At 41.4% G+C, this 27,076-nt stretch overlaps 1 protein-coding gene across 1 annotated transcript; it reads right to left on the bottom strand.

Moving 5' to 3' along the window:
* Nucleotides 1-304: 304 nt before the first annotated feature.
* On the bottom strand, nucleotides 305-26,765 carry LOC104618004 (dipeptidyl aminopeptidase-like protein 6; the record flags this gene model as incomplete). Its single annotated transcript, XM_010283476.1, has 9 exons — nucleotides 305-423; nucleotides 2,593-2,640; nucleotides 4,229-4,320; nucleotides 4,920-5,027; nucleotides 12,996-13,034; nucleotides 13,945-14,068; nucleotides 18,929-19,026; nucleotides 20,159-20,313; nucleotides 26,556-26,765. Coding segments are annotated over 9 exons (993 nt in total), but the record flags the coding sequence as incomplete, so codon positions are not given.
* Nucleotides 26,766-27,076: the final 311 nt, after the last annotated feature.

Raw genomic sequence — 27,076 nt, 5'->3', positions numbered from 1 at the left:
TTACTTTAACTTAAGGGTGCCTTGAGTGGCTGGAGGAGCGTACTTCTATCTTCAATAGTCAGATATGCACAGAAAAAGGTTGCAGTCATCTGCTTTCTAGTTAAAAACAAAAATACACAAAAGGTATATACAAAATACACAAAGAAGAAAATGTTAAGAGTAAGCTTTAAAAGCAAAGTGACCCAGATATTTATGGCCAGTCTTTCAAAGCTGCTCACAGATACACAGGATGTCTAAAGATATCAAAGCTGGCTCTAAATTGTATCCTTCGGCACAACAACTGCAATAACAAAACCCAACATACCTTCGCATGTCAGTAGGAAGTATTCCAGATTGTGACTGAAGGATGCACTGAAGTAAGTACAGTTTTCAATCAGATCACAAGACAGACACCGCCTGTTGAAGTTCCCGTTTGTGCTCGCGCTGAAAAAGTTAATACAAGTCCATGAAGGTCAATGAGCAAATGTTATCTGGAAGCAACATTACTTGAACCTTACTGTACTGTAGAACAAGAACATAAATATAATGTGTCCAGCATTAGTAAGAGACAAAGCATTTCCATTTGGTTGGGTTTAAATAGCACTAATGGCTTTTTTTTTTTGCCTGAATGGAGAATATATAAAGGGATACTGATGCCTTTTTCTGCAAGGTCAGCTGGCTATGCAGGAAGGTATAGTTTTTAAAAGAAAATGATCATTGCAATTCCACAAGAGGAAGTCATAGTTCAGCGAATGAAGGCACGAAACTTTGGAGCACTATTTCTACACCTACTTATATTATAACAGACAATAAAGAGCTGGAGTTGCTTTCTTTAAGTTTCTTACTGATTGCCTCACTGGTCTGATTTACTAGCAGCTGCCTCAGAGGCCAAAGCCCTTTTTGGGGGTTTAAATAGTTGCTCTTGTAACATCCAAGTAGAAAGGAAAGACCGTATTTAGGGATTTGTTTTTGAAGGTAATGATGTGGCCTGTCCATACACTTGGAAGTGCTTTGTAAGAGTCTACTATATGTTGAAGAATGAATTACAGATTATTAGAAAATATTAATAAACATAATTTTGTACTTCTATAGCATTTTGAAGTTTCAAAATGCTTCAAGAATATTAACTAATAGATCTTTCCAGTATTACTGTAAAACAGATGAGTGGTTTTTGTTACCATTTCAAGGTAGAAAGAGATGAGGTTGAGCAACCTGTTTAGGGCCACAGAGACTGAACTGAGTAGCTCTTGGATTCTTGTTTAGGCTCAGATCATGTCTCTGACTTAAATCCTGTTTACAACTACTAAATCAGACACAAAAAGGAAAAAAAAAAATACCCAAACAGATCTTCACCTGATATAAACTGTCAGAGCTCCAGTGGAGCTCCGTCAATGAACATATGCCAAGGTTGCTGCTGAGCTGACACCCTTGGGCCGGGATGAGAGACAGTCAAACTACCCAGCACAGGAAATCAAATATGTGAAGTGAGGCCAAGATCACTCTGTAAGCAAAGTGAGGTCAAGGACGTTGGCATTTTGGGCATCTCTTTCCTTGTTGCCAATGTGGGGAGGTGAGCTTAATGAGGCACCAGGGTGAGCTGCATGTCAAGATGAGTGAGGGGTGGGAAGCACTTTGACTCATGCCAGCAGCTCTTGAGCAGCTGTGCCCGGACCAAGCTTTTAAAATGAGATTTTCTTCCCCTTTCAATAGAAAGGAATGGTCAATACAATTTTGAGTTTTTTTTATTCAAGAAAATAAACATTAAGCTGAGCTACTCTCAGAAAACTGTGGAGTACAGTGAACAGGCATAGAGGTCTCGAAGGGAAAAAATGATCCAACTACAGGTATTTTAGTTTGCTCTAGTTTCCTTTCTACTGAGGAAAAAAGGTGTGACCACGTTAGAGGAGGAAAACATACTGACTGTCCCTTATCAACTGATGCTATCACCAGCTCTGCCCTTCGTTGCAGATGCTGAGATGACAGCAGGGTGACTGCGAAATAAAATAGGACAAATGGAGTAATGATTCCAAAATGATTATTTAAAAGTTTGGGTTTCCTCCCCTTTGTAATCTGCTCCCACAATACTTTGCAATAGCTACACTACCAATAGCTTACTATAAACCAGCCTTTTACTCATCATACAGTTCTGGAGGATATTAAAGCCATCTGAAATTGCAGAAAAACATTTGCAAACATAAGATATTGTTATTTCTTTTCCATTTCGTGAAGAGGTGAGGTGTTATCACATTTCCATGAAAACTGCTGTCTGGAAGTATAAAAACAGTTTATACCATTAGTACATGTAATTCTGAATTCTTTCAAGTGCTAAGGAGTTCTGTTGCAAAGTTTTGTGACAGTTTGTCAATCTTGACACCAACTTAAAATTTGCAATAAAATGAGAAAATTGCTAAAAGTAAAACATTTCCAAATGTCAAGCATTTTGTTCACTATTGTTGTGCTGTTCCGCCTATTCCAGTGACACACTGCAAGCCCTTGCAATGCCATTAAAGACAAACACATAAGAAACTGTTTCTATTGCAATCGCTTAGGTAACGATTTGCGTAAGATTGAAAAAATGGGAAATTCTGTACGTGAAGTTAGTAAAGCACACACCTGTATAAATGTCGCCTCCTTGGCAAATCTTCTGTGCTGTGGAAATAACTGGGGGAAAAAAAAGTCAAAAGGCAATTGTATCATTAGAAGGGTGTTTACAAGTATCTCATACAACAACATCTTCATTCATATCGCCATTTGCCTGATCTTGCAAAGGCAAGGAAAGTTGAAACTTAATTAGAAAAACATAGAGAGACACATCCCTGCAGAGGCTCAAGCAAGTACGTCGTAAGCTGCACTTCAGATAAAACAAACATGGAAATGTTTGGGTCCTAGACGGGTCGTGTCAGCAGATCAAAAAGGATCAAGTGATTAAGTGAAAGACCTTCACATTTTTACCTCAAGATTTATGGCTCAGAATTTCCTTTAAACACCTTTCTTTTTTCTCTAGAACCAGACTTTACTTCTCTGACTGCTTTTTATGCTTTGCCCAGCTAGATAGCTAGCCGGGCTCTGATGCGAAGCCCACTGAAATGTCCTCTTTGAAAAAGGGACTTGGACTTTCAGGGGAGACAGAGTATGAAGTTGAAGAATACTTCATTGTCCTTGTTTTGTGCTGAGACTGTGGTGAACAGGCTAAAGAGCGAAAGCCCTGTTGAGTGGTGACGGGTTCTGAAGGTAACAGAGAGGTGCTGCTGGAGTTGGCCAAACGCCGTCCAACGCGCAGGGTCCAGACTGATCCTGCAGATGCATTTCATGTGAATAATGACAGACCACGGGAGCATATGTAGTGTCTGTGGGGCGAATTACATGTCAGGCAGGATATTCAGCCCTGCCGAGCTGCTTCCAATAAATTGCACGTGCCTAGATGTACATTTCGATTGCACAAATTGTAAAAACTTACTTTTCTGCTTTACTGGCCAGTTAAAATGCAAATAAGACTTCGGTGCTAGTTTGCTACTTAGCTTTGCCAAGTGCTAATTGTCCTGTACTGAAGGTATTGGTAATTGAGGGCATTCAAACCCTTGAAGGAGCATCGTGCTCTTAATGATCATTCAAAGTTTATCATATTCCAGAGACTCTTTACTCAGCTTTCACTGACCTTAAGGAACCGAGAGGTGAGAGCCTTGTGTCCACCTGAAACTTTTCCTGGGAAGGAATTTATATGGTATTTGATTGCAGAAAGCCTTCCAAACATTTTCTTACGTAATTTCTTGAAATGTATTTTAAAAAGTAAACATTTACAGACATTATTTTACAAGCATAAAGGGCAAGTGTGAAGAAGGGGTTTTTTTTGCTGTTCTAGCTAAATACTTTTTTTATAATGCATTGATATTTTTGCAGGTCAATAAACAATTCTTTCTAAAACTGAATATCTAGGTGGTCAATGAAAATATACTTCTTTCCTTCAGAGATTAGTATCAGAAGTTGCAGCAGAAGAAATAACTGCTCTACACCAAAGTATTTAATAGTCACAGAAAGAGAGGTTTGAACTCTACAGACAAAATCAAAGTAAGACAAGATATACGCAGTGGTGTAAGAGGTTAAGCCAAAATGGAGACAGTTTCTCCTGCTCTCTTACCTCCACCTCCTTACGCTCATACATTTCAGATGTATACACAACACCATTGTAACTAACCTTATAGTCCTGGGCTAAAGAAAGGAAGACTGATTTGTCAGACCGAAGTTTACTTACATTTTATGCCTCTTTTCATCATATGCCAATATCTTTGTGACATCCCAATCGCCAGATGTGATAGACTGTAAGTTGTCACTGCTACTATTGGGCTGCCAGAAAGAAAAGAGAATTAGATTTCTTTATTCTTAAAAAAAAGATATCTGTGCATAGAATCATTCTCTTCTGAAAAAGGGAGCTCTTTTGAGTCCATTGCATATTAAAAATAAACCATGCATCTGCAATTTCCACTCCTCCCCCTGCTATTTCTGTGAATCTGCAGGCATAGAAATAATAGAGAGTCAGAATCATCTTAACCATAACTCCACTGAAGATAATGGGATGAATTCAGCACAGAATAGCTTCAAACACCTTGCTCTAATCCAGCACACCCAACAGCTTCTGATTAATCCTTTATGGCAGTGCAGGGATTTACTTATTTAAGTACAACTAAGAAGGCATTAAAAAAAACCCAACAAAGCAATGATATTGTTTGGAAAGGGACAGTTGGCTGACCTTTTTCTTCTAAGTATCTCATTTGGAAATTCGTGTTATCTTATGCCCAATAAAGCATGATTGAAGGTTTTCTTTTATAGACAAGACCCACATTCTACATTTGCACCTTCTAGACTCACCGGTACAAACACACATATTATTTTTTATTGCTTTCTGCTTCAGGTGAGACCCAAAGCAGCAGCAGTGAGTGAGTCACCTGTGATGATGACATGGCGATGTGGTAGAACTTCCCACGTCCTCCCTGGGGAATGGCTCGGACAAAGAAAAACTTCCGACCGTCCTTGGAAAAAATCGGCTCTTCGTTCTGTAAGTGGCAAATTTAAGGGTGGTATTACCGTTGATTTATTGTATTTAAAATTGCTCAGCACTGCAAAACCCTATGAAATTAATTCACAGTTAAATAGGGAGTGCTCTTTAACAGCAACCTGAGCCAAACAAAAAGCCCACCGAAAACTGGAGAAAGTTTAGAAGATTATTGCTTCTTGCTCTGGGGAAAGCAGACACTTTTCAAGCGTGGGAAGACAGAGAGACAGGCAGCAAGGACAGTTCCTTGGCTGTAATGTCAATTCCCATTTGCAAAGCAAAAAGTACACATACACAGCTGCCTGCTCAGGGCAGTTGGAATACAGCCTTTAGAAATGGTTTGAATCTCACTGGCACAAGTACGACAAACCCTGTTTACTCTGCCAGAAGAACTGATCTGTTCCTGTCCTTGAGGAACCACAACTAACAGTACCTAACTGCTGTCTTTTCCTACTCTCTGACAAATGTTTATTTCACTGAATTATTTACGAAGGGGAGGGTATCTTGCAAAACTGTCTTTGACACAGAGCTCCCAGGTGAATGTGATGATTGACTTTTATTGGGTGACTAGAACTCTCAACCAGAGATAGAAGAGAGTCAGCAGAAGGAAATGAAACACCACATATGACAAGCAAATATTTCCTGGAAGGGTCTTTGTCTTCTTTTTGTACAGGAACCCCGAGGCACACGGGAAGTCTCCACCTCAGGAGACGGTTGAACAGCAGATTGCAAGGGACAGCAGGGGATGGTCCATATGGTGTGACACAGGAGCACTGTACCGAGGGAACTGGCTAGATGAAACTCCTCTACTCTGAATCTTGAATAGCTGGGATTAAAACAAGAGGTCAACCTCTGCTGAACCTCTCCTGTGATATCAGGCTTTTCTGGGGACTGGCTGAGGCCAGCCTTCCGTGGCCCAGCTTTGTGGATCCTTTTTCTTCAAGGGCAGTCAACAAGGAAAATGTTGCTCAGCCTCTTCTGGGTCTCCCTTTGGTTCGGTGTTAAACAAACACTCTGGCTTTCTGCTTGGCACGTGTCGAGACACCGCACTGAACCAGCAGGAACTTGGTTGTACAGAGACGCTTACGGCTAATGCAAACACCTACAGCAAAGGAATAAACATTTTTATTTCTCACAAGCTAACACATTATTCTTACTGTATGTTCTTTTGCTCCCAGTTCTTTACTGATTAATTCTTTTCCACTTTTATCAGATTGATCCACACTGTATTAGGTGATCAAACTGTTTGTTTTTCCTTTTATTTTCCCCTGCTTATGTTTTCAATATATTTTAAAATATGCCTATTTACAGCCTGTTGCAACTCTATGAAATAATGGTTTCATTTGTTTCTGACATTGTTCTGGAACCTGAAACATGAAACTATATTATTTCCAAATGTCTTTCACGACAGGAGAAACCTCATTGAAAAACAACTGTGATAACCCGGGGAAACCTTCTGCTCGACAGGTTTTCCTTTACTGAGGTAAATAACAATAAGTTCACCCTATATTTGTGCCTACTGCATTATATATTCCAGCAGTACAGCTCTGCCAGTGAGAGCAGGCATTGTGCAGATCAGCTGAGGTTCATCAGAGGCACAGGGGAAGGAGGTAGGAAGGAGGTACACGGCGCGGATGACAGATGCGAGGCTTTAGCACTCGGCTGATGTTATGAGATGGCTTGTTTGCACGTTCCTGTTGCTGGAAGGATGACACATTAACGCAACCAGAACTTTGTTTAGGATCTTGACAGAGATGGTGACTTATCCTGGATGGCAAATGGAGGTGAGGTCAGGCTGAAAGTCTTTTGGAACAGGATTTTATACTGTAGGGAGCTACACTGGGCATGTAATTAAAATATTCTGCATGTGATACAAACAGGTTGAGCCTCTGGTTGGCTATTATTGACTGAGTCCCACAACACTAGAATAGAAGACCCCTCCTTGAAAACAACAGATCAGTTTAATGCTGGTAAAAGAAAACACTTTTCCCATGTAGCAGGTAGGGAATTTTTAGAAGTTTTGCCACAGGAGTCTTACAGAAGCAGCTGCTATCAGAAGGTGCAAAAATCAGAAGGTGCAAAAAGGGATTGAACAAACTCATGGTTCATTAACAGACCCTAAGGCGAATAGGCATGGATATAGTCTCAAATGTCTGTAATCTTTTTATTGTAGATGGTGGTGAAATATGAAATGAACTGGACTGCGGAAAGCAGCTAGCTCACACGCTGTCCTCAAATACCATCAGCTTCTGCGTCTGCTAAAGACAGAATGATGGAGCAGAGGAAGCAGTGGTGAGACTCGGCAGGGCAGTTCTTAAGTCCTTACAGTTCTCCTTGTCTTTTTGCTCAGCTCCATCTCTGTATTTAGACAAATGAATTCTACCCAGATAGTCAAGGGCAGTTTCCAGAAATCCTCTGCTTTGTGCAGATGAAGGACAAAACCGTCCTCATGTCAGCTACACATAGCAATAACTCAGTGCTCACAGACTCAGGTACAAGGGGGAAAAAAGGTAAGGTAACTCTTGTATGATTCCACAGCACTTTAAATTAAAGCTTAAATCTGATAAGTAAGTGTAGGAGGAAGGAAATATGAAATAGGTGGTTGGAGCTAAGGACTACCCCGTCATCCTCAGAGTTGAAGGAATAGTCACCAAACAAAGGATGACCCTGTGGCTGGAGAAGGAATTGGTGGGACTAACCAGCCTGCATTGCTACCAGTAAAGTGAAGAGACAGCAACTCCATTTCCAGAAACCTGCTTATTGCCATGTATCAAAACGATGCCACCAAAGACTTCAGCTTTTGTGGAAGAGACAAGATGATGGGAGGTTGCTGGAGGGCACCGTGACTCCCAGCAGGATCAATGCTGGAGTTCAGAGCTGCACAACACAGGTCAGTGTATCTGCAAATGTCAGGAGAAGAAGAAACCAAGGAGTGCCTCAGAGGCTTATCCCAAGTTTGGCAGAATGAAGATAAATGAGGGGACAATGCTAAATGCAGTCTGAGCTTCTGTAGGTCTTAGAGAGGGGCATGAAGTCCTGGAGTAAGGAATAACAGTTAAAAAAAAGGTGGAGTGTATTCAGTTGTGTTTGGAGAGGGATCCCTGAGCATCATGGGATCTGCAGCCACACAAGGAAGACTCCTCCAGTGAAAGAAGTCAAGGCAAATTGCATGCAGGATGGTGGGGAGTGCACTGGAATGCAAATCCTCAAGGTGCATCATGAAACATGCACTGGGACAAACATTTGAAAGGGAAATTACCCATGTTATGGTGAGTTGGAGTGTGTGAAAGCCATGTGGACTTCGCAGCTCCAAACACGACTGTCTGTGGTCTCATGATTCAAGACACTGACTGCCTCCTGCTCCTGTAGAGTGCAGTGCTTCACACGCTTTTGGCTGGGCTCCACATATTTCCTCACAGAAGTCAGTGGGAAAGCAGATTCTTTGAAATTTGGTTTTATTACTGACTGAGAATTATACTTCTATGAGGATTATGTTATTCTGATTCATCCTCAAGTTTTGAAAAGGAAACAAATTAATCTGAATAACCCAATCCTTTTCAATTGGTCCTCTGATGCATTTTCCCCTCTTCAGCACAGTCTCCTGCCCTCGCTGTCTGATTCACCTTTGCCCAGAACCCCCAGAATTAATGGTTTTGCTCTGTAGGTATTTATTTTTTCAGGGAAGTGTCTCAATACTTTAAGTGTCACAGGGCCATAGCTCTGATAGACAGATAGGTGTGACACGAATCCTTTTCACCCTTCGCCTTTTGGCAAACACTTCATTGAAATCCAACAAAGTGTTAAAAATGTGCATTGACTTTACTGTGACAATGAAGTCACCTCCTCTTTCGGGCATGGGGATAAGAAAGATCTCTTTCCATCCCTTGCCACACTCAGTCCCTGGGGCAATGCTGAGCTTCTTCCTCCATCCCTGTCCCCATGCTCATCTGTGGTTGGGTGCACCAAACCGATGGCCATCTCTGAAGGAAGGGCACCTGCACCAAAATATAGGGTCATCAACTGGAGAGGAGCCCCTGGACTCTTCATTTAAGCACCGATGACTGTGTAGCCAGAAGCTTCTTTGTTAGCTCTGGCAGATGAATTTGAGTATTTGAATTATGGGGCTCTGAGTCCTATTTCTGCTGCATCCTTTGTCTTTAGGGCAATATTAGGTCAGTTACGGGGTTGTTACCTGACAAAAGGGCTTTACAGGGTAAAAAAGTCAGTCTTGTTAGTAAGGTTCTCTAAACTCTGTTTTTATTTTGAACATCTCATTTCATACCACTATTAACTGCATCTAAGAATCGTTACTGGGTTATCGTGCCGTCAGGATTAAGGCAAGGGAGTTGTAAAAGAAAAATGATGTGAGGTTTTCAACATCTCAACCTTTTGACAGAGCAAAACTCTTTACTTTCAGACTGAGGTGATCTGAAAGACTAGTGAAATAAGAGGACTGGAAAGAAAAATGCAACCCAAAGGACTGTTATCAGGGGAGGCCAGCCAGCCCATGCAGACAGTTTTGGAGGTTATATGTCTGTAAACAAGTTTGTGGTAACCTCCTGGTCCTGCCATCAGGACATCAATGTCAAAGCCTACAGCCCTTGGTGGAGTCGGAATTGCCCCCTGGTTTATAATTAAATTTGTCCAGGCCACATTCACAATTATATAAATAAACCAATTAAAATGCCAGTAAAATTTATCTCCAGCAGGTGATAATCTCCAGCTCAGAAATTGTCTTATTTCTCCTTTGCTGACTCATTGTCTGTATATGACTGTCACTGGCACTACTGGAAATTGGCTTCTTCACAAAAATTGAAACAAAATTGTTTACAGCTACAGTTACTGTTCTAAAGAATTTGTATATTTGAGCAAAAGTACGAGTAAAGTTCAGTCTGGCTCTTATGCTCAGAAGTGCACAAGCAAGTACATAAATAAAAGTAGTAAAAACTTCCAAAGTCCCTAGGCAATTTTGGGGAACATGTGCCTGTTCTTCTTTGTGCAAAAGGTTTGAAAACACTGGCTGTATCACCCGACAAGGAGTGATGGCTACTTTCCAGCAAAACCTGTGTAAATACTGTATATTTCTCATTATACTGTAAGTAATTTATCCTATTTTTCAGCTACACAGACAGTAACAGCAGTATTTCTCCTTGCCTGTGTTGGAGAGAGGCTCTCCAAACATTCTGGACTTGAATAAAATTCATTAATGAATTTAAGCCCAGAAGGGAACACAAGATCATACACTATGACCTTCCATGCACAGACTATTAAATGTCACTGAGTTACCAAACTACTACAACAACAACAACAAACTGCAAATTCATGGGTCATACGCCCTATCGCAGATCTTCCAGTGTTTCAGCTGAAAAAAGTCAACCCTATCATCCTTGGAGACTCCTTCAAGTCCCTGGTAAGTACCTTCTGATATCGATGTTTTTCTCTCCTTGTCTCCTGCTCCCAGCCTACTGTGAAGTTTGCTCCTCTTCCAGGAAGACCACATGCACTTAAATTCACAAGAAAAAGGTAAAGCTCCTGTATGCTTTTCGAACCAGGTGTATGGAGTACTTTGAAGGAGTATTTTAAAGAATGAAGCAAGCAGTTAGATTCCTCTGTCCTAGTGATTTAAAATTGGGGTATTTCTGAAAAGGAGGTCTGGTCAATGAGCATACAGAACAAGCTGGCCAACCAGGCAATGAGCGTCTTCTTCAGGGTGGGCTGAACCATATTCAAGGCCCATTGAACGTGTGACCACGCTGCTCACCATACTGGTTGTCTACAGAGGGCAAGTGGGCACCTGGCTCATATGCATATTCCTACATTAAAATGCCTCAAACAGGGAGCCTTCATCCTGAGCTGAGTCACACTCCTGAGCAACTTCAGTAGCTGCTTAATGTACGGTTCATCTCCTCCTTAAAGAGGTTAGGGGACCCACAGTAGCACGTAACATTTTCACATCATTCTCATAGTCAGACACATACGCCATGAAAATAACTTCCCACTTATCTAGATTAATGTGTCATAGAGTAAAAGGTAAATACAGAAAATAGAATTATCCTAGTAATAATATATTCAGTCAAAACTAGAATTTTAAGTAATTTTGTTGTCAGAAATACAGGGGAAAGAGCTCTGTAATTTTTCAGACTCTTACAAAAGCTTTCGAAGGGTTCTATCAAATGTCTCCAAAGTCCACAGCCAATGTTATCTTAGTTTAGTACTGAGATGTCTGACTCATTTGGCTGTAATGACGAACATCATTCTCCAACCTCAAATCAAGTATATGATGTTTGGAGATGCAGTAAAGCAAACTATACTGCCCTGGAGCAGGCCTGCTAGAGACTGACGGATCATTTACTGCAGCTATTCAGGACAAAGCACCGTCTTTTAATACCCGTCCATGTAGTAAGGACTAAAGAGCAGCAGCAGTGTAAACACACAAGTTCTACTACACTGCATTAAGGGAGGTCCCAGTAAATAGCAGTGAGAGGGTTAAAACTATCCTTAGATGTATAAAATAAATGAATCCCGTGAAGTACTGTGTTTTTTTTAAAGATACAAAATATGTACAGTTTAATTTTCTCTTGACTCAGCTTGTCTTTGAAGCTTTTGTTTTATACTCAAGTCAACACTGTCCTTATGAATGTAAAGAATACTTCAGCAGCATTTTTACTCTATACCCGAGTATACCAGCAAAAGCTTATTTTAAATGCTTGGAGCACAAAATCTATTTCCTCTGTAAAATCATTTTTTATCTGGATCAGACATAGCCTGTTGCTGTATGACAGCCACTGGAACAGAGGAGATCACTGTTCTTGCTGTGAACTGATGTTCTGCAGTTTCTACAGGTTCTTGGATCCTCTGAACAAGCAAAATGTGAAATGTTTTAAATCTGAACTTGGAAAAATATACAAGATCTTTATCTGACATGCTACTCCCTGTCTGGTGTTCACATATCCCATGAAAAACAGTTCAGTGTTGTGGCTGAATTGGTATCAGCAGCTTCTCTCTAAAGAACAGCTTAATCAAATCTGAGGTCACTGCACAAACCGACTGCTGGGGAAGTGTTACAAACGATCTTCCAAAGATCTGCATGCTGGACATCCAGAGGTTTTATATAGACATATGTTAAAAAAAAAAAAAGAAAAATCCCATAAATCAAAACTTCTTGGGAGTTTAAATTTTCTATCTTATTTTCTATTTTTTTTTTTGCAGGGTTTATTTTCATCTTTCTTTTATTTCATTTGGGGGATGGAAGCACGTAGCCATACAATGTAATAGCATTATGCACAAGTTTCGGTGTCAGAAGAATTATGTGACACAGTTGTCTGCTAAAACAGCATATTAAACTGCATCGGGTAGTTCCTCCCCACTCTGTTCTCCATGTAAGCTTTCATCGTTTTAATTGCCCCATTGACATTTTAATGTTATTTTTCACCTTTCTTGCGTGTGCAAATAGCTGCAGAGTCACATAGCTAATTTTGTCAAATTTGGCTTAAATGACTTGAAAGTCCTATCTATCTGCACGATTTTTCCTCTAAATGGACATAGCCACTTTTAATAAAATCATGTTTGATCTTCTGTTTTCAACAGTGGACATTTTTCCTGTCTAGAAGACGAGAAAACAGCCACCGTACTGCTTAAAATCATCCTCAGTCTCAACATATGGTATGAAGCACTACCTCTGAGGCTGACCAGTCTCACACAGATACTATCAGTGCATGAATTTCCACCAGCATCAGCTTTTCTCCTCTTTTAAATACAAGTAAATAGCAGGGTATGTGGGACCGACCAGAGAAGATGGCATCTTCAAAAAGAAGAACTTGTTTATTACTGGGAAACTGTTTTCTATAATACAAAACACGACATCTTCAAGCATCTTTCTCAGGTCTGGAAATCCGTTTTTCACTTTGGGGCAAAAACAAAGGAAAAAAACCCACCAAAAACTTGACTGCAAAGAGAAGATCACTATTACCTGTCTGTGCAGCCAGCCTTCACTTTCATCTTCATGTTTCTAAAACAAAACAAGATCATTAAACACCGTACTTCACGTGTATTACATTTTACTTATCAGTGCAGGAAGCAGTCGGATTGAATCCGAAGAGTTGTGCAGAAGCACGAAGAAACTGCTTAAATATGTGCTTCAGGAGTATAATCCGGTGACTGCCCTCCTTGTCTTTCCTGTCTGATGAATAAGCATGCACTCAGTCAAGAAAGCATTTTACTCGTGTAGACAAAACACATAAATCCACAAGATATATTATTCCCCAAAGAAATAAAGCTCGGTAAGAAGCAAATAAAGGTTGAAATAAAAGTTGTTAAGAAAAGATCTGCGCTGGGCTCTATGCAAAGTATTGCATCACTTTTTTGAAGGGATAGATATATCAGAATACTTTTCTACTGTGGAAACACCTACGCCAGTTTAAAAGATGGCATCTGCTAATACTTACACAGGTTATACCAACAGGCCATTTACATTAGTATGTCTATAGAAGGTATTAATTAACTAAAATGAAATTGTGGACAGATGAGCATGAGCCATTTTTAATGCCATCTGCCATTATATTTCATGCCATTAAGTATATATAATGCCATTAAACTAGGACGTTGCAAAGATAGTCAGGTTATAGACTGTTGATGCGTGTGTGCTTGCGAATGTATTCGGTTATGTCAAGACAAGGAACCGCTCCTCACACACATGCGCACACACACGGAGTGTGTGCAGGCACACACCCTTCCCGGCTTTTTAGAAGCTGTAAAAAAAAAACCAACCCATGAATATTGCAAACTTTGTACAGATTCTGCATCTGCCCCAATAAATGCGTGCCAACTGCCTTGCCGCCAGGTAAGGTAACTGAAATACTTTCTCCTTGCGAGGGTTAGGAAAACCGACGGCAAACGCCCATTTGGCTCATCTCTCCTACCTTTGTGCAGACGCCCGTGGTGGCATCGCAGAGCGTCAGGATCGACACGTTCTGGGCCCTGTTCAGCCAGTTTACTGCCACCTTGGTGCTGGTTGCCCATTTCACCATGGTTATGTAGTAGTCCCTGCAAACGCAGACACACAAAACCAATCACAATGCCGACAGCCTAACGAATTGCCGCGTGGCGGAGCGGTCGGAGGCTGCTGCGGGCAAACGGTCCAGGAGAGATTTCTGGTTATTAAGAACGCTGCGTCCCGATGTCTCTAGGCTTCCTTCTGTGTGGATTTCAACCCCTAAAAATGACATTTTTAGGGCTGTACAGGTGTTTTATCTGCCACTTCTGAAAGTCATTTTCAAAGAAGAGACAAATACAGAGATAAAGAATCTTTCAAGCTGTTCCATCTTCCAAGAAGGACTGAAATGCCTGGAGCTACAAATTTATGCACAGGTGGAAAAGAAATTGCGAACAATTCCCATTCTGAGCACACTAACTGGCTGACTCAGACCCGTCGCTGCCAATGGTTGGATTCTTTATGTTTATGAGGAGTTAATGGCCTCCAAACAAGCCTGCTTGCACACCAAAATATCCACCAGTGTTGCACTGAAAGGAAAATAGCAAGAAGGATAGAGTTGAGAGAGACACAGCATTTCTGCAAAGCAGATGCAGCTGGTTGTCACAAAGACTTGAGCAGAGACGTGACAGTCTGCACTGCCAAAACGGCCGTCCCGCACTCCCTGTACCACCCGCTATTGCTGGATATCTTCAGGTTGTGATACCACTTGGAGTACATCAGCAGCGTGGGCTGCACACTGTCGTCAGTATCTTGCCCTAGAAAACATGGGAAAAGGTCTGTGCGATAGCGAGCAGTGGAACTACTTAGGCTGGGCTGGGCTGGAAAACACATGAGCACAGATAAATACACCGATGGTCGCCTTCTCCGAGTCAGCCTGCGGTGGCACTCCCAGATGTCCACCTCTGCAGCAGTTCAGCGCTTCACCACTTTATCAGTGGGGTAAAACTCTGGCTGAGCTGACAAAGCTGGTGAAGTTGTAATATACTGCTGTGCTATGAGGGCCAAAGCCATTCTTAAATTGTAATATGACTTCTCAGAGCATGCAGTCTATAAAAAATTTATTAGTTCATTTGTTTGCTATAAAATATGTATAAGGAATTGTTGCTCTCATTGGAATTAATGTGCTGTGTCACTGGAGAGTGCTTTGTGTTCTGGCAAGTGCTCCTGCATATACTGAAGGGAAAGGGCAAAAGCAACAAAGGCCTGTTTGTCTAGCAAAATAACAAGTTGGAAATGGATTTTGTAGCTTTTGGTAACATTTAGTGCCCAAATACGGCTGGTGAAAACTAACAGAAGACCTCAACAATTGCATCCAATGCACTGGAAGGAAAGATACTTCCAGGTGAGACAACAGCCGTCTGAAAATTCAGTGCCTGAAATAAAATTGCAATTTTACTCTTCTTCAGCAACAGCACAGGCCCTAAGAGAAAAAAAAAAATTAAAAGAAAAATTAAACTGTATAACCATATCTTCTTTCTCTCCAAAATTAACTGAGCAAATTCAGTCTCCGCAGAAAAGGAATGTGAATTTACTACATATTGTGGCTTGGAGCATTTTTTCCATAAATCCAATTTAAAGTTTGAAGAACGTATATTCAGTTTTCACATCCCCCTTGCTGTTTTAACACAGAAGCCACAGTTCTTTCTCAAGAACTTTTAATTATTATTTTAGGTCAAACGCTATCTTCCCTACCACCCCAGTGATGGGCATGGAGTCTCAATTTCTCTCTGAAGCCTCTCCCAGCCATCAAGCCCATGGATACACCAGCCAGCAGATAACTGCAGATACTTGTGTAGTTATTATTCTAGTCCCAGAGTAGTGTGGAGTCTTTAATTTACTTTACTTCACATCTCTTCTGTAGGGCAATCAAGTTTTACGTTTGCCATTTTGCAGAGGAAAATGAGACAATAAGGTGTGATTCATCTCCATTAATTTTAAACATCTGCCGCTCCGGCAGCTGCACTGGTTGAGCAGCCAGTGGAGAGAAAAGGGGAGTCTTTGCCTGACCCGTCCCAATTTTCTACGGAGCTGATTTAACGAGAACCTATGTCTTCCCATAGCGTGAAATCTAGACTAGCAGGTACCCAACCACTTCATTTGTAGGCATCCACATCAGAGCAGGTAACACTCTCCAAAGGAAAGGAATAACTTGTCTGAGCCCCTTCTGGAAGGGTGCAGTTAGGCTGAGCTTTGCAACGTGTGTCCCCATCCCAGTAACGACGTTGGTGGTTGAGTTTGCAATCATCGGAGGCTGGTTATCGTGCAGCACCCTTGTTTATACCCTAACTTTACTTGACTGCTTTCTGGAGGTATGAATCTAAACTATGAGGTATGAATCTACAATATGAACACTTAAAGGATGATAACAGTAGTAAAGCCATAAACACCACAAAGAGCAGACAGTGATATATTTTGTGGCCGAGCAAGAGGCAGCAGCCCAGACCATGGTCCCCGGGGCACAGACGGCTCCTGCCTCTGGTCCACACTCCAGTTGTCTGAGTTTCTCCATTATTTATTTGTTCATGACCTATGCGAGGACCAGTGACAGTTTCTGCACTCGGAGGAGATAACATCTTTGTTTAATTTGCCAGCTAAGGTGCAAACATGACATAAGAAAAAAGTTGGATCGCGGTCCAATTCTCACCACCTGCTGATGTAACACTTGGAGCTACAAAGTTTTTCACCAAAATAAAAAATGCCTTTCAGGCATTTAATGTTAGAATACTTTCTTTTTTTTTCTTTCTGCAATTCCCCCCTCCACTCTCACTTAATTTCCTTTTTCTCACAGAAAAGTATGACATTTGAGAAAATTTGGCAAAAATGCTCAGAATGAAAGATTTTACAAAAGGAAAAAATATAAAAATCCTACATTTCCCCCTCAAATATATTTCACCATCAACAGATTTTCTTCTTTTTTACACTGAAAAAAAACAGTTTTGTGGAAAATTTCTGACTTTCTTTAATTCTGAAAGACAGACAGACCCTGGCATACCTCCACTTTATGCTCAGCTTTCTTAATTGTACTAAACCACTTTGCTCCAGATAAAAAGAACACCAAGAAGTACCGCTCTGTCCATATGACATCTGCATGAACAGATCAAACACATCGAAATGCTTCAGACAGGACCGCTCTGCTTGAAGATCCTTAGCACCAGCTTCCCCTCCTCCTCCTAACGCACTCTGGGGTACATCCCTCTTGTCTTTTTTAATGACATGTAATCACAGTAATCCTCTCATTTCAGAAAACATATGCATAATGGAAATGCACCCCTATTGCTCTAGCAGCACTAGTTATATCATGCCCTAGGGATGGAAATTGCCACGCTTTTGATGAACTATACAGAGACTAATTAATTATGATATATTTTGCATCGTTTTAAAATATTGATTGCAACCAAATAACCACATAGGACAAATTTATTAACAACACTTGGATCTTGCAGTCTGAAGTTATTACTATAATTAAAATGTTTCCGAGTCTCTGTTTACAGAGTATGCTAGTGACAGAAAACTGGTATTGTCCAGGAGCTGCAGTTCTGATCCTGTGACTGGGATACCGTGATCCTGAATTGCTGCCTGCTGCGTACGGACCTGAAGTTGTATTTTTGAAAGACAAGTGCATTTATGCCCATTTTGTTTGGTCACAAGTCATACATCTTTTGTGGCATATATGGATCTGGAGTATTTTAGAATTATTCAGTGAAAGCACGTTCTAAGGCTGACACCAATGTGCTTTCCTAGCAAAGAAAGGCAACTCCCACCATAAATAATCCCACTGGTTTAGTATCCTCTCATCAGATGACTACACAGCCTACCCACAGGCCCTATATATTTACCAGGTATAATAAAGATCACCCCTGCAGCCCCCCTTGCCCTCCAAGCTGCCCTGTTTCATTAGCTCTGTGCTCTACCTCTGCCTTTATTGGCACTGGAGTTACAGATCCAGCAATCTAATTTAGCAATTAGTAGAAAAAGGTGAGCATGAGCGTCGGTTGGACGCTCCTACACGGACCAGTGATGTGCCTGGGAAGGGTAATCTTGCGGCATTACATCTGGAGGGGTCACTATGGATACTGTAGGTGTAGAAGCAGAGTCTGATTTCTCTTGGCCTGCTATAAAGCTATTTCAAGTTTAAATCAAAGTTGATGAAATCTGGATTTGGATTCTAATCTCCGAGCTTTGCAGGGGGGAGTGCCATGCATTACCTAAAGCTGTTTCTGTCTTGAACAACGTGATCTTCCTTTCAGCTCTTCACAGACCCATAAACATCGCTCAAGATTTGACCACACGCTGAAGTCCGAGCCAAACTTCTAAACTCCTGCTGAATGCAGACTTACGCACTTAATTAGAAATGCCAACTGGTGTCTGAGTAGTTGGCTGAATTGCAGGCCAACTTCTAAAACACGCTTGCCCTAAAAACAGCACAGAGCTTTCCTTTCTATTTTTAATGAAGACTGGGCAATATATTTGCAGAATGTCCAGCTGGTTTCATTCCTGTGTTCATGTCATGAAGCAGTGAGCTTGTGTTTGCTGTATTACAGGGCTGCCATGTTTCTGCTTCATGGTCTTTCATACAGGCTGCAGGCAATATCCCCTTTACAATGCCAGCGGTTACACAGTGTAATGAATGTGTTATGGATTTTGGGACGTTCTGCCAAGTTGTCTAAAAATAAGCTTACAGAGAAGTTAGTCTGGGCCACAGCGATTTCAAGTAAAAAATGAATAATGTTCTATAAAAATACATGTAAGAAGAAAAATAATTTGAAAAATTTTAAACGTATTTACACAAAATGAAACTCCTTGATGTTGGCAGAGAAAGGCACTGTAAAATGATCTTAAAAAAAGTCAGAGACTGATTTAAATCCCTGACAGAAACAGGGTCCAGCATCCCAGGGCAAGAAAGAACTTACCTCATTCTCTGGTCGTCTGGGGGAGTCATTTCCAGGTCATGAGTAGGTCCGTTCAGACCAATCACATGCAAAGAAATAGTCGGATTTTCCATTCCAGCCTGGATTTTAAAATAAGAATAAATTACCATATCTTAGACAACACAGAATGGTTTTGAATTATCACTTTATAAACCCCAGGGATTATAAAATGCATTCCCATTGTATGAGGCTATGGACTGGACTGCTGCAGTCGTTCACAGGAGAACTGCATTTGCAGTGATGTGGCACAGAGGTATGGAGGGGTTGGTAGGCACAACCGAGGGGTAATTTTACTTAGGACACCTCTAGCCTTGGTAAAAGATGCTCCTTTTCACGGTGACTAGAAATACTGATATTTCACGTGCCTTCTCGTAAAAGGTTGTCTGAGAGGATGATGGTAGACACAGTAAAACACCGAGTCATTTTGTATTGTAGGAAAGGGCATCCCCTGCTGAATCACCGTCACTTCCCACAAAACCTGCGTATACATGGATAACTCTCCTGTTAAATTATGGTTCCATTTGGACCAACAAGTGAGGTCTTAGGTAATCAGTGCATGAAGCGAGACACCCAGAAGAAATGACTGCAGCACAGTAGACTTGGGTACTGTCTCAGAGCAGAAAATTGCAGCCATAACAGCAGCAGTGTGTCGATACGGGCAGAGCGCGGTGTCGGTGCGGCGTAGCCGCTGCAGGACTGCTGTACAGGTCTCTGCGATCAAGGAGAGATTGGTTCTGAAGTCTGTCCTGTCCCTCACTGTGTTCTTTGTCATGCTCAGGAGCAACACGTCTCCAAACTATCTCCTCTGACGTTAGGCCATCCTGCATATTCTACGGAAGCCCAAATACTACATTTTCCTTCTATATAAAAGGAAATGGATCTAAATGTAGTAGTGCTGGCTTCCAAACTCTCAGACACCTGTCTAGCATGGAAGCAAAATTGCTTTCATCTGGTTACAAAGCAAGAATTTTTAATTTTTGTTTTAATTATATTTAGAATGAATGACTAATACTCAAATCAGAAAACTGCAATTTTACAAATGCAGCTAAAGGGTAATGAAGACCACATTCACTGGGGAACAGCTGATCTTCCCTTAGATCTGTTTAGTTTCATTCCTTATCAATGTGCACTATTCTACAGCCTCCTGTTTGAGCCTACTGGAAAAAAATATTTTTTTGATACAACAAGAATGCTTGTTTTACTTTCCCTTACCTTTGGATAATGATACGTTTTAACAGTAGGGTAAAGGCTGCCTGTGTATACTGGGATCTCCATGGTGGGGACTCTGGAGGCATTGATTGTTGCATATGCTAGCCTGGTCCCATCAGGAGACCACCAATGCGCAATATGAGTCTTCAAGATCTCTTCTATTAAAAAAAAAAAAAGGAGAGGACAGAGGGAAAAGGCTATTAGATGTAAATTACTAGTTAGCAATAAATGAAACAGCATAGATATGAAAACCCCGGTCTAATCACAGCACAGGGAAGATGCCACAGGAATATAAATTAAAAACACTCATTAAATTATGCCATATGCACAAATGAACACAATTGAGAACAATTACTCTGAATATACAGATTATTAAGAATAATTATCTTGTTCAAGAAACATCAAATTATTCATATTGGTACACATATTCATGAGAGCATAAAAGGCCCTGCTGCTCCTACTATGTGTCATGTAGACGGATACGTGACCGCATACACGTGCGTGTGTTGGCAGAGCTGGGGTTCCTACCTGCCCCATGGTGACATACCCGAGGCTCCCTCGGGGCCAACGGAGAACTGCGACGGAGATTTAGTTCTCCAGAAAGAGCTCACAAAGTCATACCAGACACATGTCAATGGATTCAAACTGTGTTCATATGTAGATATAGGCGCTTCAGCTACAGTTTAAATCTTCCTAACCTCTGGTGCTGGTTGGGAATAAACAAAAATAACAATTTTCTAGAAGTTATACAGTGCTGGAACTTTGTAGCACTTTACAAGATACCAGGCTTTAGAGTCGGTGACTTGGATTCCATCTTGACTCTTACCCCTATTTCATTTTTCAAATCACTTTTTCAAAGCCATAGTCCATAAATGGACAAATCACTTTTTCAAAGCCAGAGTCAGAGACTGATCCTTTTTACCACTGAATTTGGGGATTCCAGATTTTTTGGTGATTTGAATGTGGTTGCTAGTGAAAAGGTACTCAGAAAGGTGCCAGCACAAACATTTCAGAGTGCAAGTATATAAGGAGAAAACAAGATTGCCTTCATAAGAAACTATTTTGAAGACTGGCAGAACATAATTCTCATTAAACACAAATTCAAAGAACTTTTAATTTCTAATACTGTTTCTTATAATTTAATATCCTTCATTGTAAAGATGACTTCAGCTTGTAGATATCCAGAAAAGCTATAAAATTCGCTCTTTGTCCAAAGTGTCTCCAGTTACTGACATTTGGAAGACACTAACGTGGCTTTTTAAACCTCCCATTTTGCGAAAGGCAATAATGTAATCCATTTTCATTAAGAGGCTTAATATCACATGAGTCATTCTTATTTAAACCGTAGCACAAGGGCTTGCATATGCTGTACAGATTGATGGGCAGGAAGACAGGTCCTATTACTTTAATGTGTGAATAAGGATTAAAAAGGCTGCAGAGTGCTTCTAAGCCTGTACCATTAAAGTCCAGCTACACAAGTCCAAGCAGTTCCAACATCTGCTGTTATCACCGGTCACTGTAAAAACAAATGAGGATTTTCAGAGTTCAGACCCACTATGTTTGTACAACACCCGGTGATGACCCCTTGATCCAACCAAAATGTACTCAGCACTGGTGAGGCTGCACCTTGAATCCTGTGTTCAGTTTTGGGCCCCTCACTACAAGAAGGATGTTGAGGTGCTGGAGCATGTCCAGAGAAGGGCAACGAAGCTGGTGAGGGGTCTGGAGCACAAGTCTTATGAGGAGTGGCTGAGGGAACTGGGGTTGTTTAGTCTGGAGAAGAGGAGGCTGAGGGGAGACCTTATCGCTCTGTACAACTACCTGAAAGGGGGTTGTGGTGAGGTGGGTGGTCTCTTCTCCCAAGTAACCAGCGATAGGATGAGAGGAAATGGCCTCAAGTTGCACCAGAGGAGGTTTAGACTAGATATTGGGAAAAATTTCTTTACTGAGAGAATGGTCAGGCATTGGAACAGGCTGCCCAGGGAGGTGGTGGAGTCACCATCACTGGAAGTATGCAAAAAATCTGTGGACGTGGCACTTTGGGACATGGTTTAGTGGGCATGGTGGTGTTGGGTTGATGGTTGGACTTGATGATCTTAAAGGTCTTTTCCAACCTTAACAATTCTGTGATTCTGTGTCTCTCTGGTCTGAAGAGTAGGAACTCACCAAAAACTGCCCTATTTCTTTTTTAAAAATCTTGAATGAGTGATCCTTGGAGAACAGATAGACAATTATATTAATCATAGATCACACGAACACCTTTGTTACTCCAGACTTGCATATAGCTGGAGATAAAACTCAAGGAAGCATTAGAAAGGGTGCAAGGGAAAACCACCCTTGACAGTTACAGTTTCTACAAATAACAGATTAATACTTCAAGGCGACATCAAAGTGAGGTTTCGGAAAGATGTCTAGGAAGTTGCAAATATTACACAGGAAAGCACATCTCTGGCAAATTTGCTTTGCTGCATTGTCCCACCGGTTGTGTGCACATTTAAAAGATCCTGCTTTTGACTTTTATATTTGTTGCTCATTAAAGAGACAATTAAGACTATAAAGGAAAAGGAGTAAAAATGGTTGGCAGATGAATACTTGACATTTTAACATTAATTAGGAATGACTTTATTCAGCAAACATTTTCTCCAGGATCTCATACTTAATGAAGCTGAAGGTCACATGCAAGAAAGGTTTCAGTGCAGGTTTTGTAGTCCTCTGTTAATGAGATTTAATTGTGTGAAACTTTGCCTTGAAAAAAAGCCAGGACCTTGCCATTATTAGAGAGAGCAGTTAGTTTTAGGAAACCAGAGAACATTCTTATGAAATATAAAATGCATAAATACCAGAAAGTTTCAGCTGAAAGTAAAACACAATTTGCAGACTATTTGTTCTTGGGGATACTTTATGCTTTGCGCTTGCATTTACCACATGCTCAGAAAATCAGCTCCATTCAATTCTCCTGGGTCTTTCTAAAGTCAGTTCAGAACCCACTTCACATATATAAGAAAGCAGATTCTCTTTAAACTCCAAGGCCACACTCCACATATACCTCCTAGCTAAGAGTACAAAGTGATAATTCATCTAAACTTTTGCTCTCTTCCTCAAGGTTTGCAGTTTCTGGGTCCTACATGACGTAGGGATGCTGAGAGTGAGCTGTGGAGATTCCTCACAGTCAGTTAATGGTGTCTCTGTGCTGCTTCTTTCTCCACAGCTTCGCTTGCCAGCCATCACACTGGGGCATGCAAACCCCAAAAATCGTGACAATGAAGTGTGCAGTTGCCTTAACTGAACAAGGACTGTTCAGACTTGGTGGTTGGGTTCAAGCACAGTGTCTGAGGCAAGTCAATGCAGCCTTTGTCCATCCTCAGTCATAGTTGTGAATCATGCCTTTCTGCTGAAGGTGGCAAAGTTCTGGCTTGCTGTTTGGGAAAGGATGAAGCCTTCACCAATGACTGACTGAGAAATCCATTGGGAGCTTAGAGGTGTCTTTAAATTTTTGAATTCACCACAAATAACTTGTCATTTTCAAATGTGAGTTAACAGAAACAGAGACCTGCAAAAGAAGATGAGGATGCTCGGACAGACCAGTCCTCTGACAGGTACCATTGCAATCCCTTTCTATCACTTCCAAAAAAAAAAAAAAAAAAAAAAAAAAAAGAATATGATGTCAGGAGGGAAAAACTAAGAAAAATGAATAAAGGAACAATTTAAATAATATTCAAGTGAAAAAATATATTTGTTTTTCTGTCATCACAGTCAACAGAAGCATATAGCTATATGAGCTGTACAACTCACCCACCGAGGCTATATATATTATAAGCATCAACACCTCTGCTCCCATGTACAATGAAAAGAGCTGAAGACACCACCCTGACCAGCCACTTTCCTTTGGCCACCTGCAGGCTTCTGCTCTGTGCAAGGCAGGACCCCACCACTCCACAACCATCCTCCAGATGTGCCATGCCCACGTGTTCACATTGCCACCCCTCGTCGGCAGCGCGGTGGCAATCATACCCACAGAGCCCCGCTGGCAGTGGCACATAACGCCCTTCTACAGGAGCAAGCAAGTCAGTGAAAGGCTGGTCCTAAGAGCTTTTCAGTCTTTAACTGCTGACGTCTTCTAATAAGAAGGCCCATGAAAAATATTGCAATGAATGCAAAGAAACTAACCTTTTCCAAGAAAAAATGACTCATAGTTCCATACTGCAGTTAAACAAGAGATCTTCTGGAGATCTTCTGGTGTGTCCACCCTCCAGTGGCAAAGCCCCTTGTATTATAAGGGTGAGCTGCAGTTAACAACTGCAGTGTCATTAACTTCAAAAAAGTAACTTCCATTTATAATAGCGGAGGAGGTGTCCTTGGCGACCAAGCGGAAAGTTTTTTTTTAACTGCATCTAGCAGAGTAGAAGCTTTCTGCATCTCAGGAGGTCAAAATAAGCGTGTAATGGGTAGAGGCACTTAGGAGGCTTTACCTATTAAATAAATCATTTTCTTTTATACAATCAGATTTCTCCTCTTGTTCCAGACATTGCATTTTCTTCTTCAGTAGGAAATCAAAGCAATATTATTAATGTTGTGCCCACAGAAGACAAAGACGGAAAATAAATAGTTTGATTGTCCTGAGTAGATATAGATACATGCACACAGACACACGCAAGCGTATCTAGTTTTCTGTCAACAGACCCATTAATTTCAGAATATTTTAACTTTCACACAAAGAATTATGCAAGATTTTGTCTGACAGAGGGAGCTTTCCCTTCTATGTTATTTATTGCCGATGCTGTAAAGTGCAGCAATTCCAGGAAGAATAATCAATGGTTTTGCTTGTGATGTATTGTAGATGATGCTCAGATTATTAAGTATTCGGTGTGCTAAAGACATTTTGCTGTTTTATTAAAACTGTTAATAAAACCAAATTTTAAACAAAATTAAATTAAAGCCTAACATAAAGGCCATGGCTTAGAAAGAAAGCTCAAAAGAATTTGTCAGTAGGAGGCATCAAAAGAACATAAGAGGAAGAGAGATCAGAGAACAGAAAGGGGGTCTAGGAAAGGAGAAAACAAAGACTTCTGAGATAGTGAAACCCCAAGGGTTCTCATAGAAACATTAAATAAATATAAATGCTTACTTGACAGCTGCCATCTGTTTTAAAATCAATTACTAGATCATCTGAAACCACCAACCACATGTCCAAGTTGATCACTATTGTACTGTTTGAAAGCAAGTATTTTTACCTGGTTCGGGAAAACACATTGCTCATATCAGCCTTCACGGGCACGTGTTTCAGGGATGGCTTTAGAAGACCACCGTGCCATCTTTCATACATACACAAGCAAAGTTTTCTCTCAGTTACTGTAATGTAGATCTATACCAACTTCCATTAAGTCATTGTAATAGGTATAAAATGGGTGTAAAAGTAGTTATGTATATGCAAATAGTATAAAACTGTTTTATATTACTATATCCAATCTACATTTTCCTGTGTTGACATTATTTTGTGCTGATGTCAGCAATAGCCCTGCAGCACTATTGATTTCATTGCAATTAATCCTCTTTCACAGTTGTCTAATTGAGTCAGGTGGAACAAAAAGTAATTTTGCAGGGCCACTAAACAATTCAACAACCTTTTGTAGAGAAAAAAAAGAATTTTTTGTCTGAGCCCAAACTCCGGGCTCAACTCGACCCCGCAGTCCCTGTATGCATACAACAACTGTTCTCAAGGTGTTCATGCCATCATCCAAGAGACCCTTACGAAAACCTGAGCTGCAACGCTCAGCCCAGTGTCCCTCTACTCCTACTCGAAACACACACCCTCCTCTGCCGCTGACAGGCAACAAGCTTGTGGAGAATAAAATATTACTTGCTTTCATGGCGTTTCTGAGGGCATGCTTTAAAGAGTGCGCTTTAAACCTCAAATACTTGATCCAAAATGCTCACCACCCGATGGCAGCAGCATTATGCAGCCATGGAGCCAGCCAGGCACGGCCCTGCCATGGGTTCCGCAGCCATCCAGCCTCGGCCTTGCCATGGGTGCAGCAGCCATGAGAAGGTGGCAGCCCCATCTCGGGGAAAGGAGCTCAGCCAGGAGATTTGCACCTCCTCAAGTCCAGGGAAGGTGTGGGCTGCAAGTGTCATTAATTTCCCCGTAGTCATGCCGTTTAATTGCTTGAACACATGTTGTTTTCTGTTCACACAGCCCTGCAGCCCCTTGCTCCTGCAGAGCATTGTGTTGAGACAGCAGGCGAAGGTTTGGCCAGCGCTTTCTGCCTCCCTGTGCTCAGATGCTGAGGGCCCGGAGGGAAGCTCATTTCAGCGGGGTGGTTCATGCCGGGCACTGAGGATGATCTCACGGGACTCTTCATGTGTTCTGCATGGTCAAATGGTCAACAAGGTCACGTCTTACCTCCACATTTCTCAAGAGCTGCTGGCATGGCCTGAGGCAAGCCAAAGCTCGGCAAACATTCAAACCTCACCAAATCTGAAGGCAAATGGGCTAGGGTCCACCTTTGCTTCTGCAAGATGGAGATGGCTCTGTGTAACAACGCCACAAGCTGCTGTGCTCCAGCAGCTGACATGTCACCTTTGGATACTCTCTGATACCTTGCAAGGACCCCTGAGGGAACAGCACAGGGATGAAGAGCAAAGACCGTCCAGCAGAGCCATGGTGCACACATCAGAGGCAGCTCTGCCAGCAAACCTGACCACTCCAACCTGGGCTCCTTATCCATAGTCCCAACTACCAACAGTACCCACCGTCGTTTCTCTGAGGACAATCTTTATGACACCTCTCCCCAAGGAGCACGATTGAGATCTTGTTAGGACAGCATCAAGCTGCTGACAGACAGAAGAGACTTTGTGACGTTACTCATCTCACCCACATCAAAACTACTGGTTTAATGCTTGTGGTTTTTTGGTTTTTTTCCC

This window comes from Phaethon lepturus, unplaced genomic scaffold (assembly GCF_000687285.1).
Source record: "Phaethon lepturus isolate BGI_N335 unplaced genomic scaffold, ASM68728v1 scaffold42383, whole genome shotgun sequence".
Taxonomy (NCBI): domain Eukaryota; kingdom Metazoa; phylum Chordata; class Aves; order Phaethontiformes; family Phaethontidae; genus Phaethon; species Phaethon lepturus.
The sequence above is the reverse complement of the archived record's forward strand: the minus strand, read 5'-3'. Positions and strand labels throughout refer to the sequence as shown.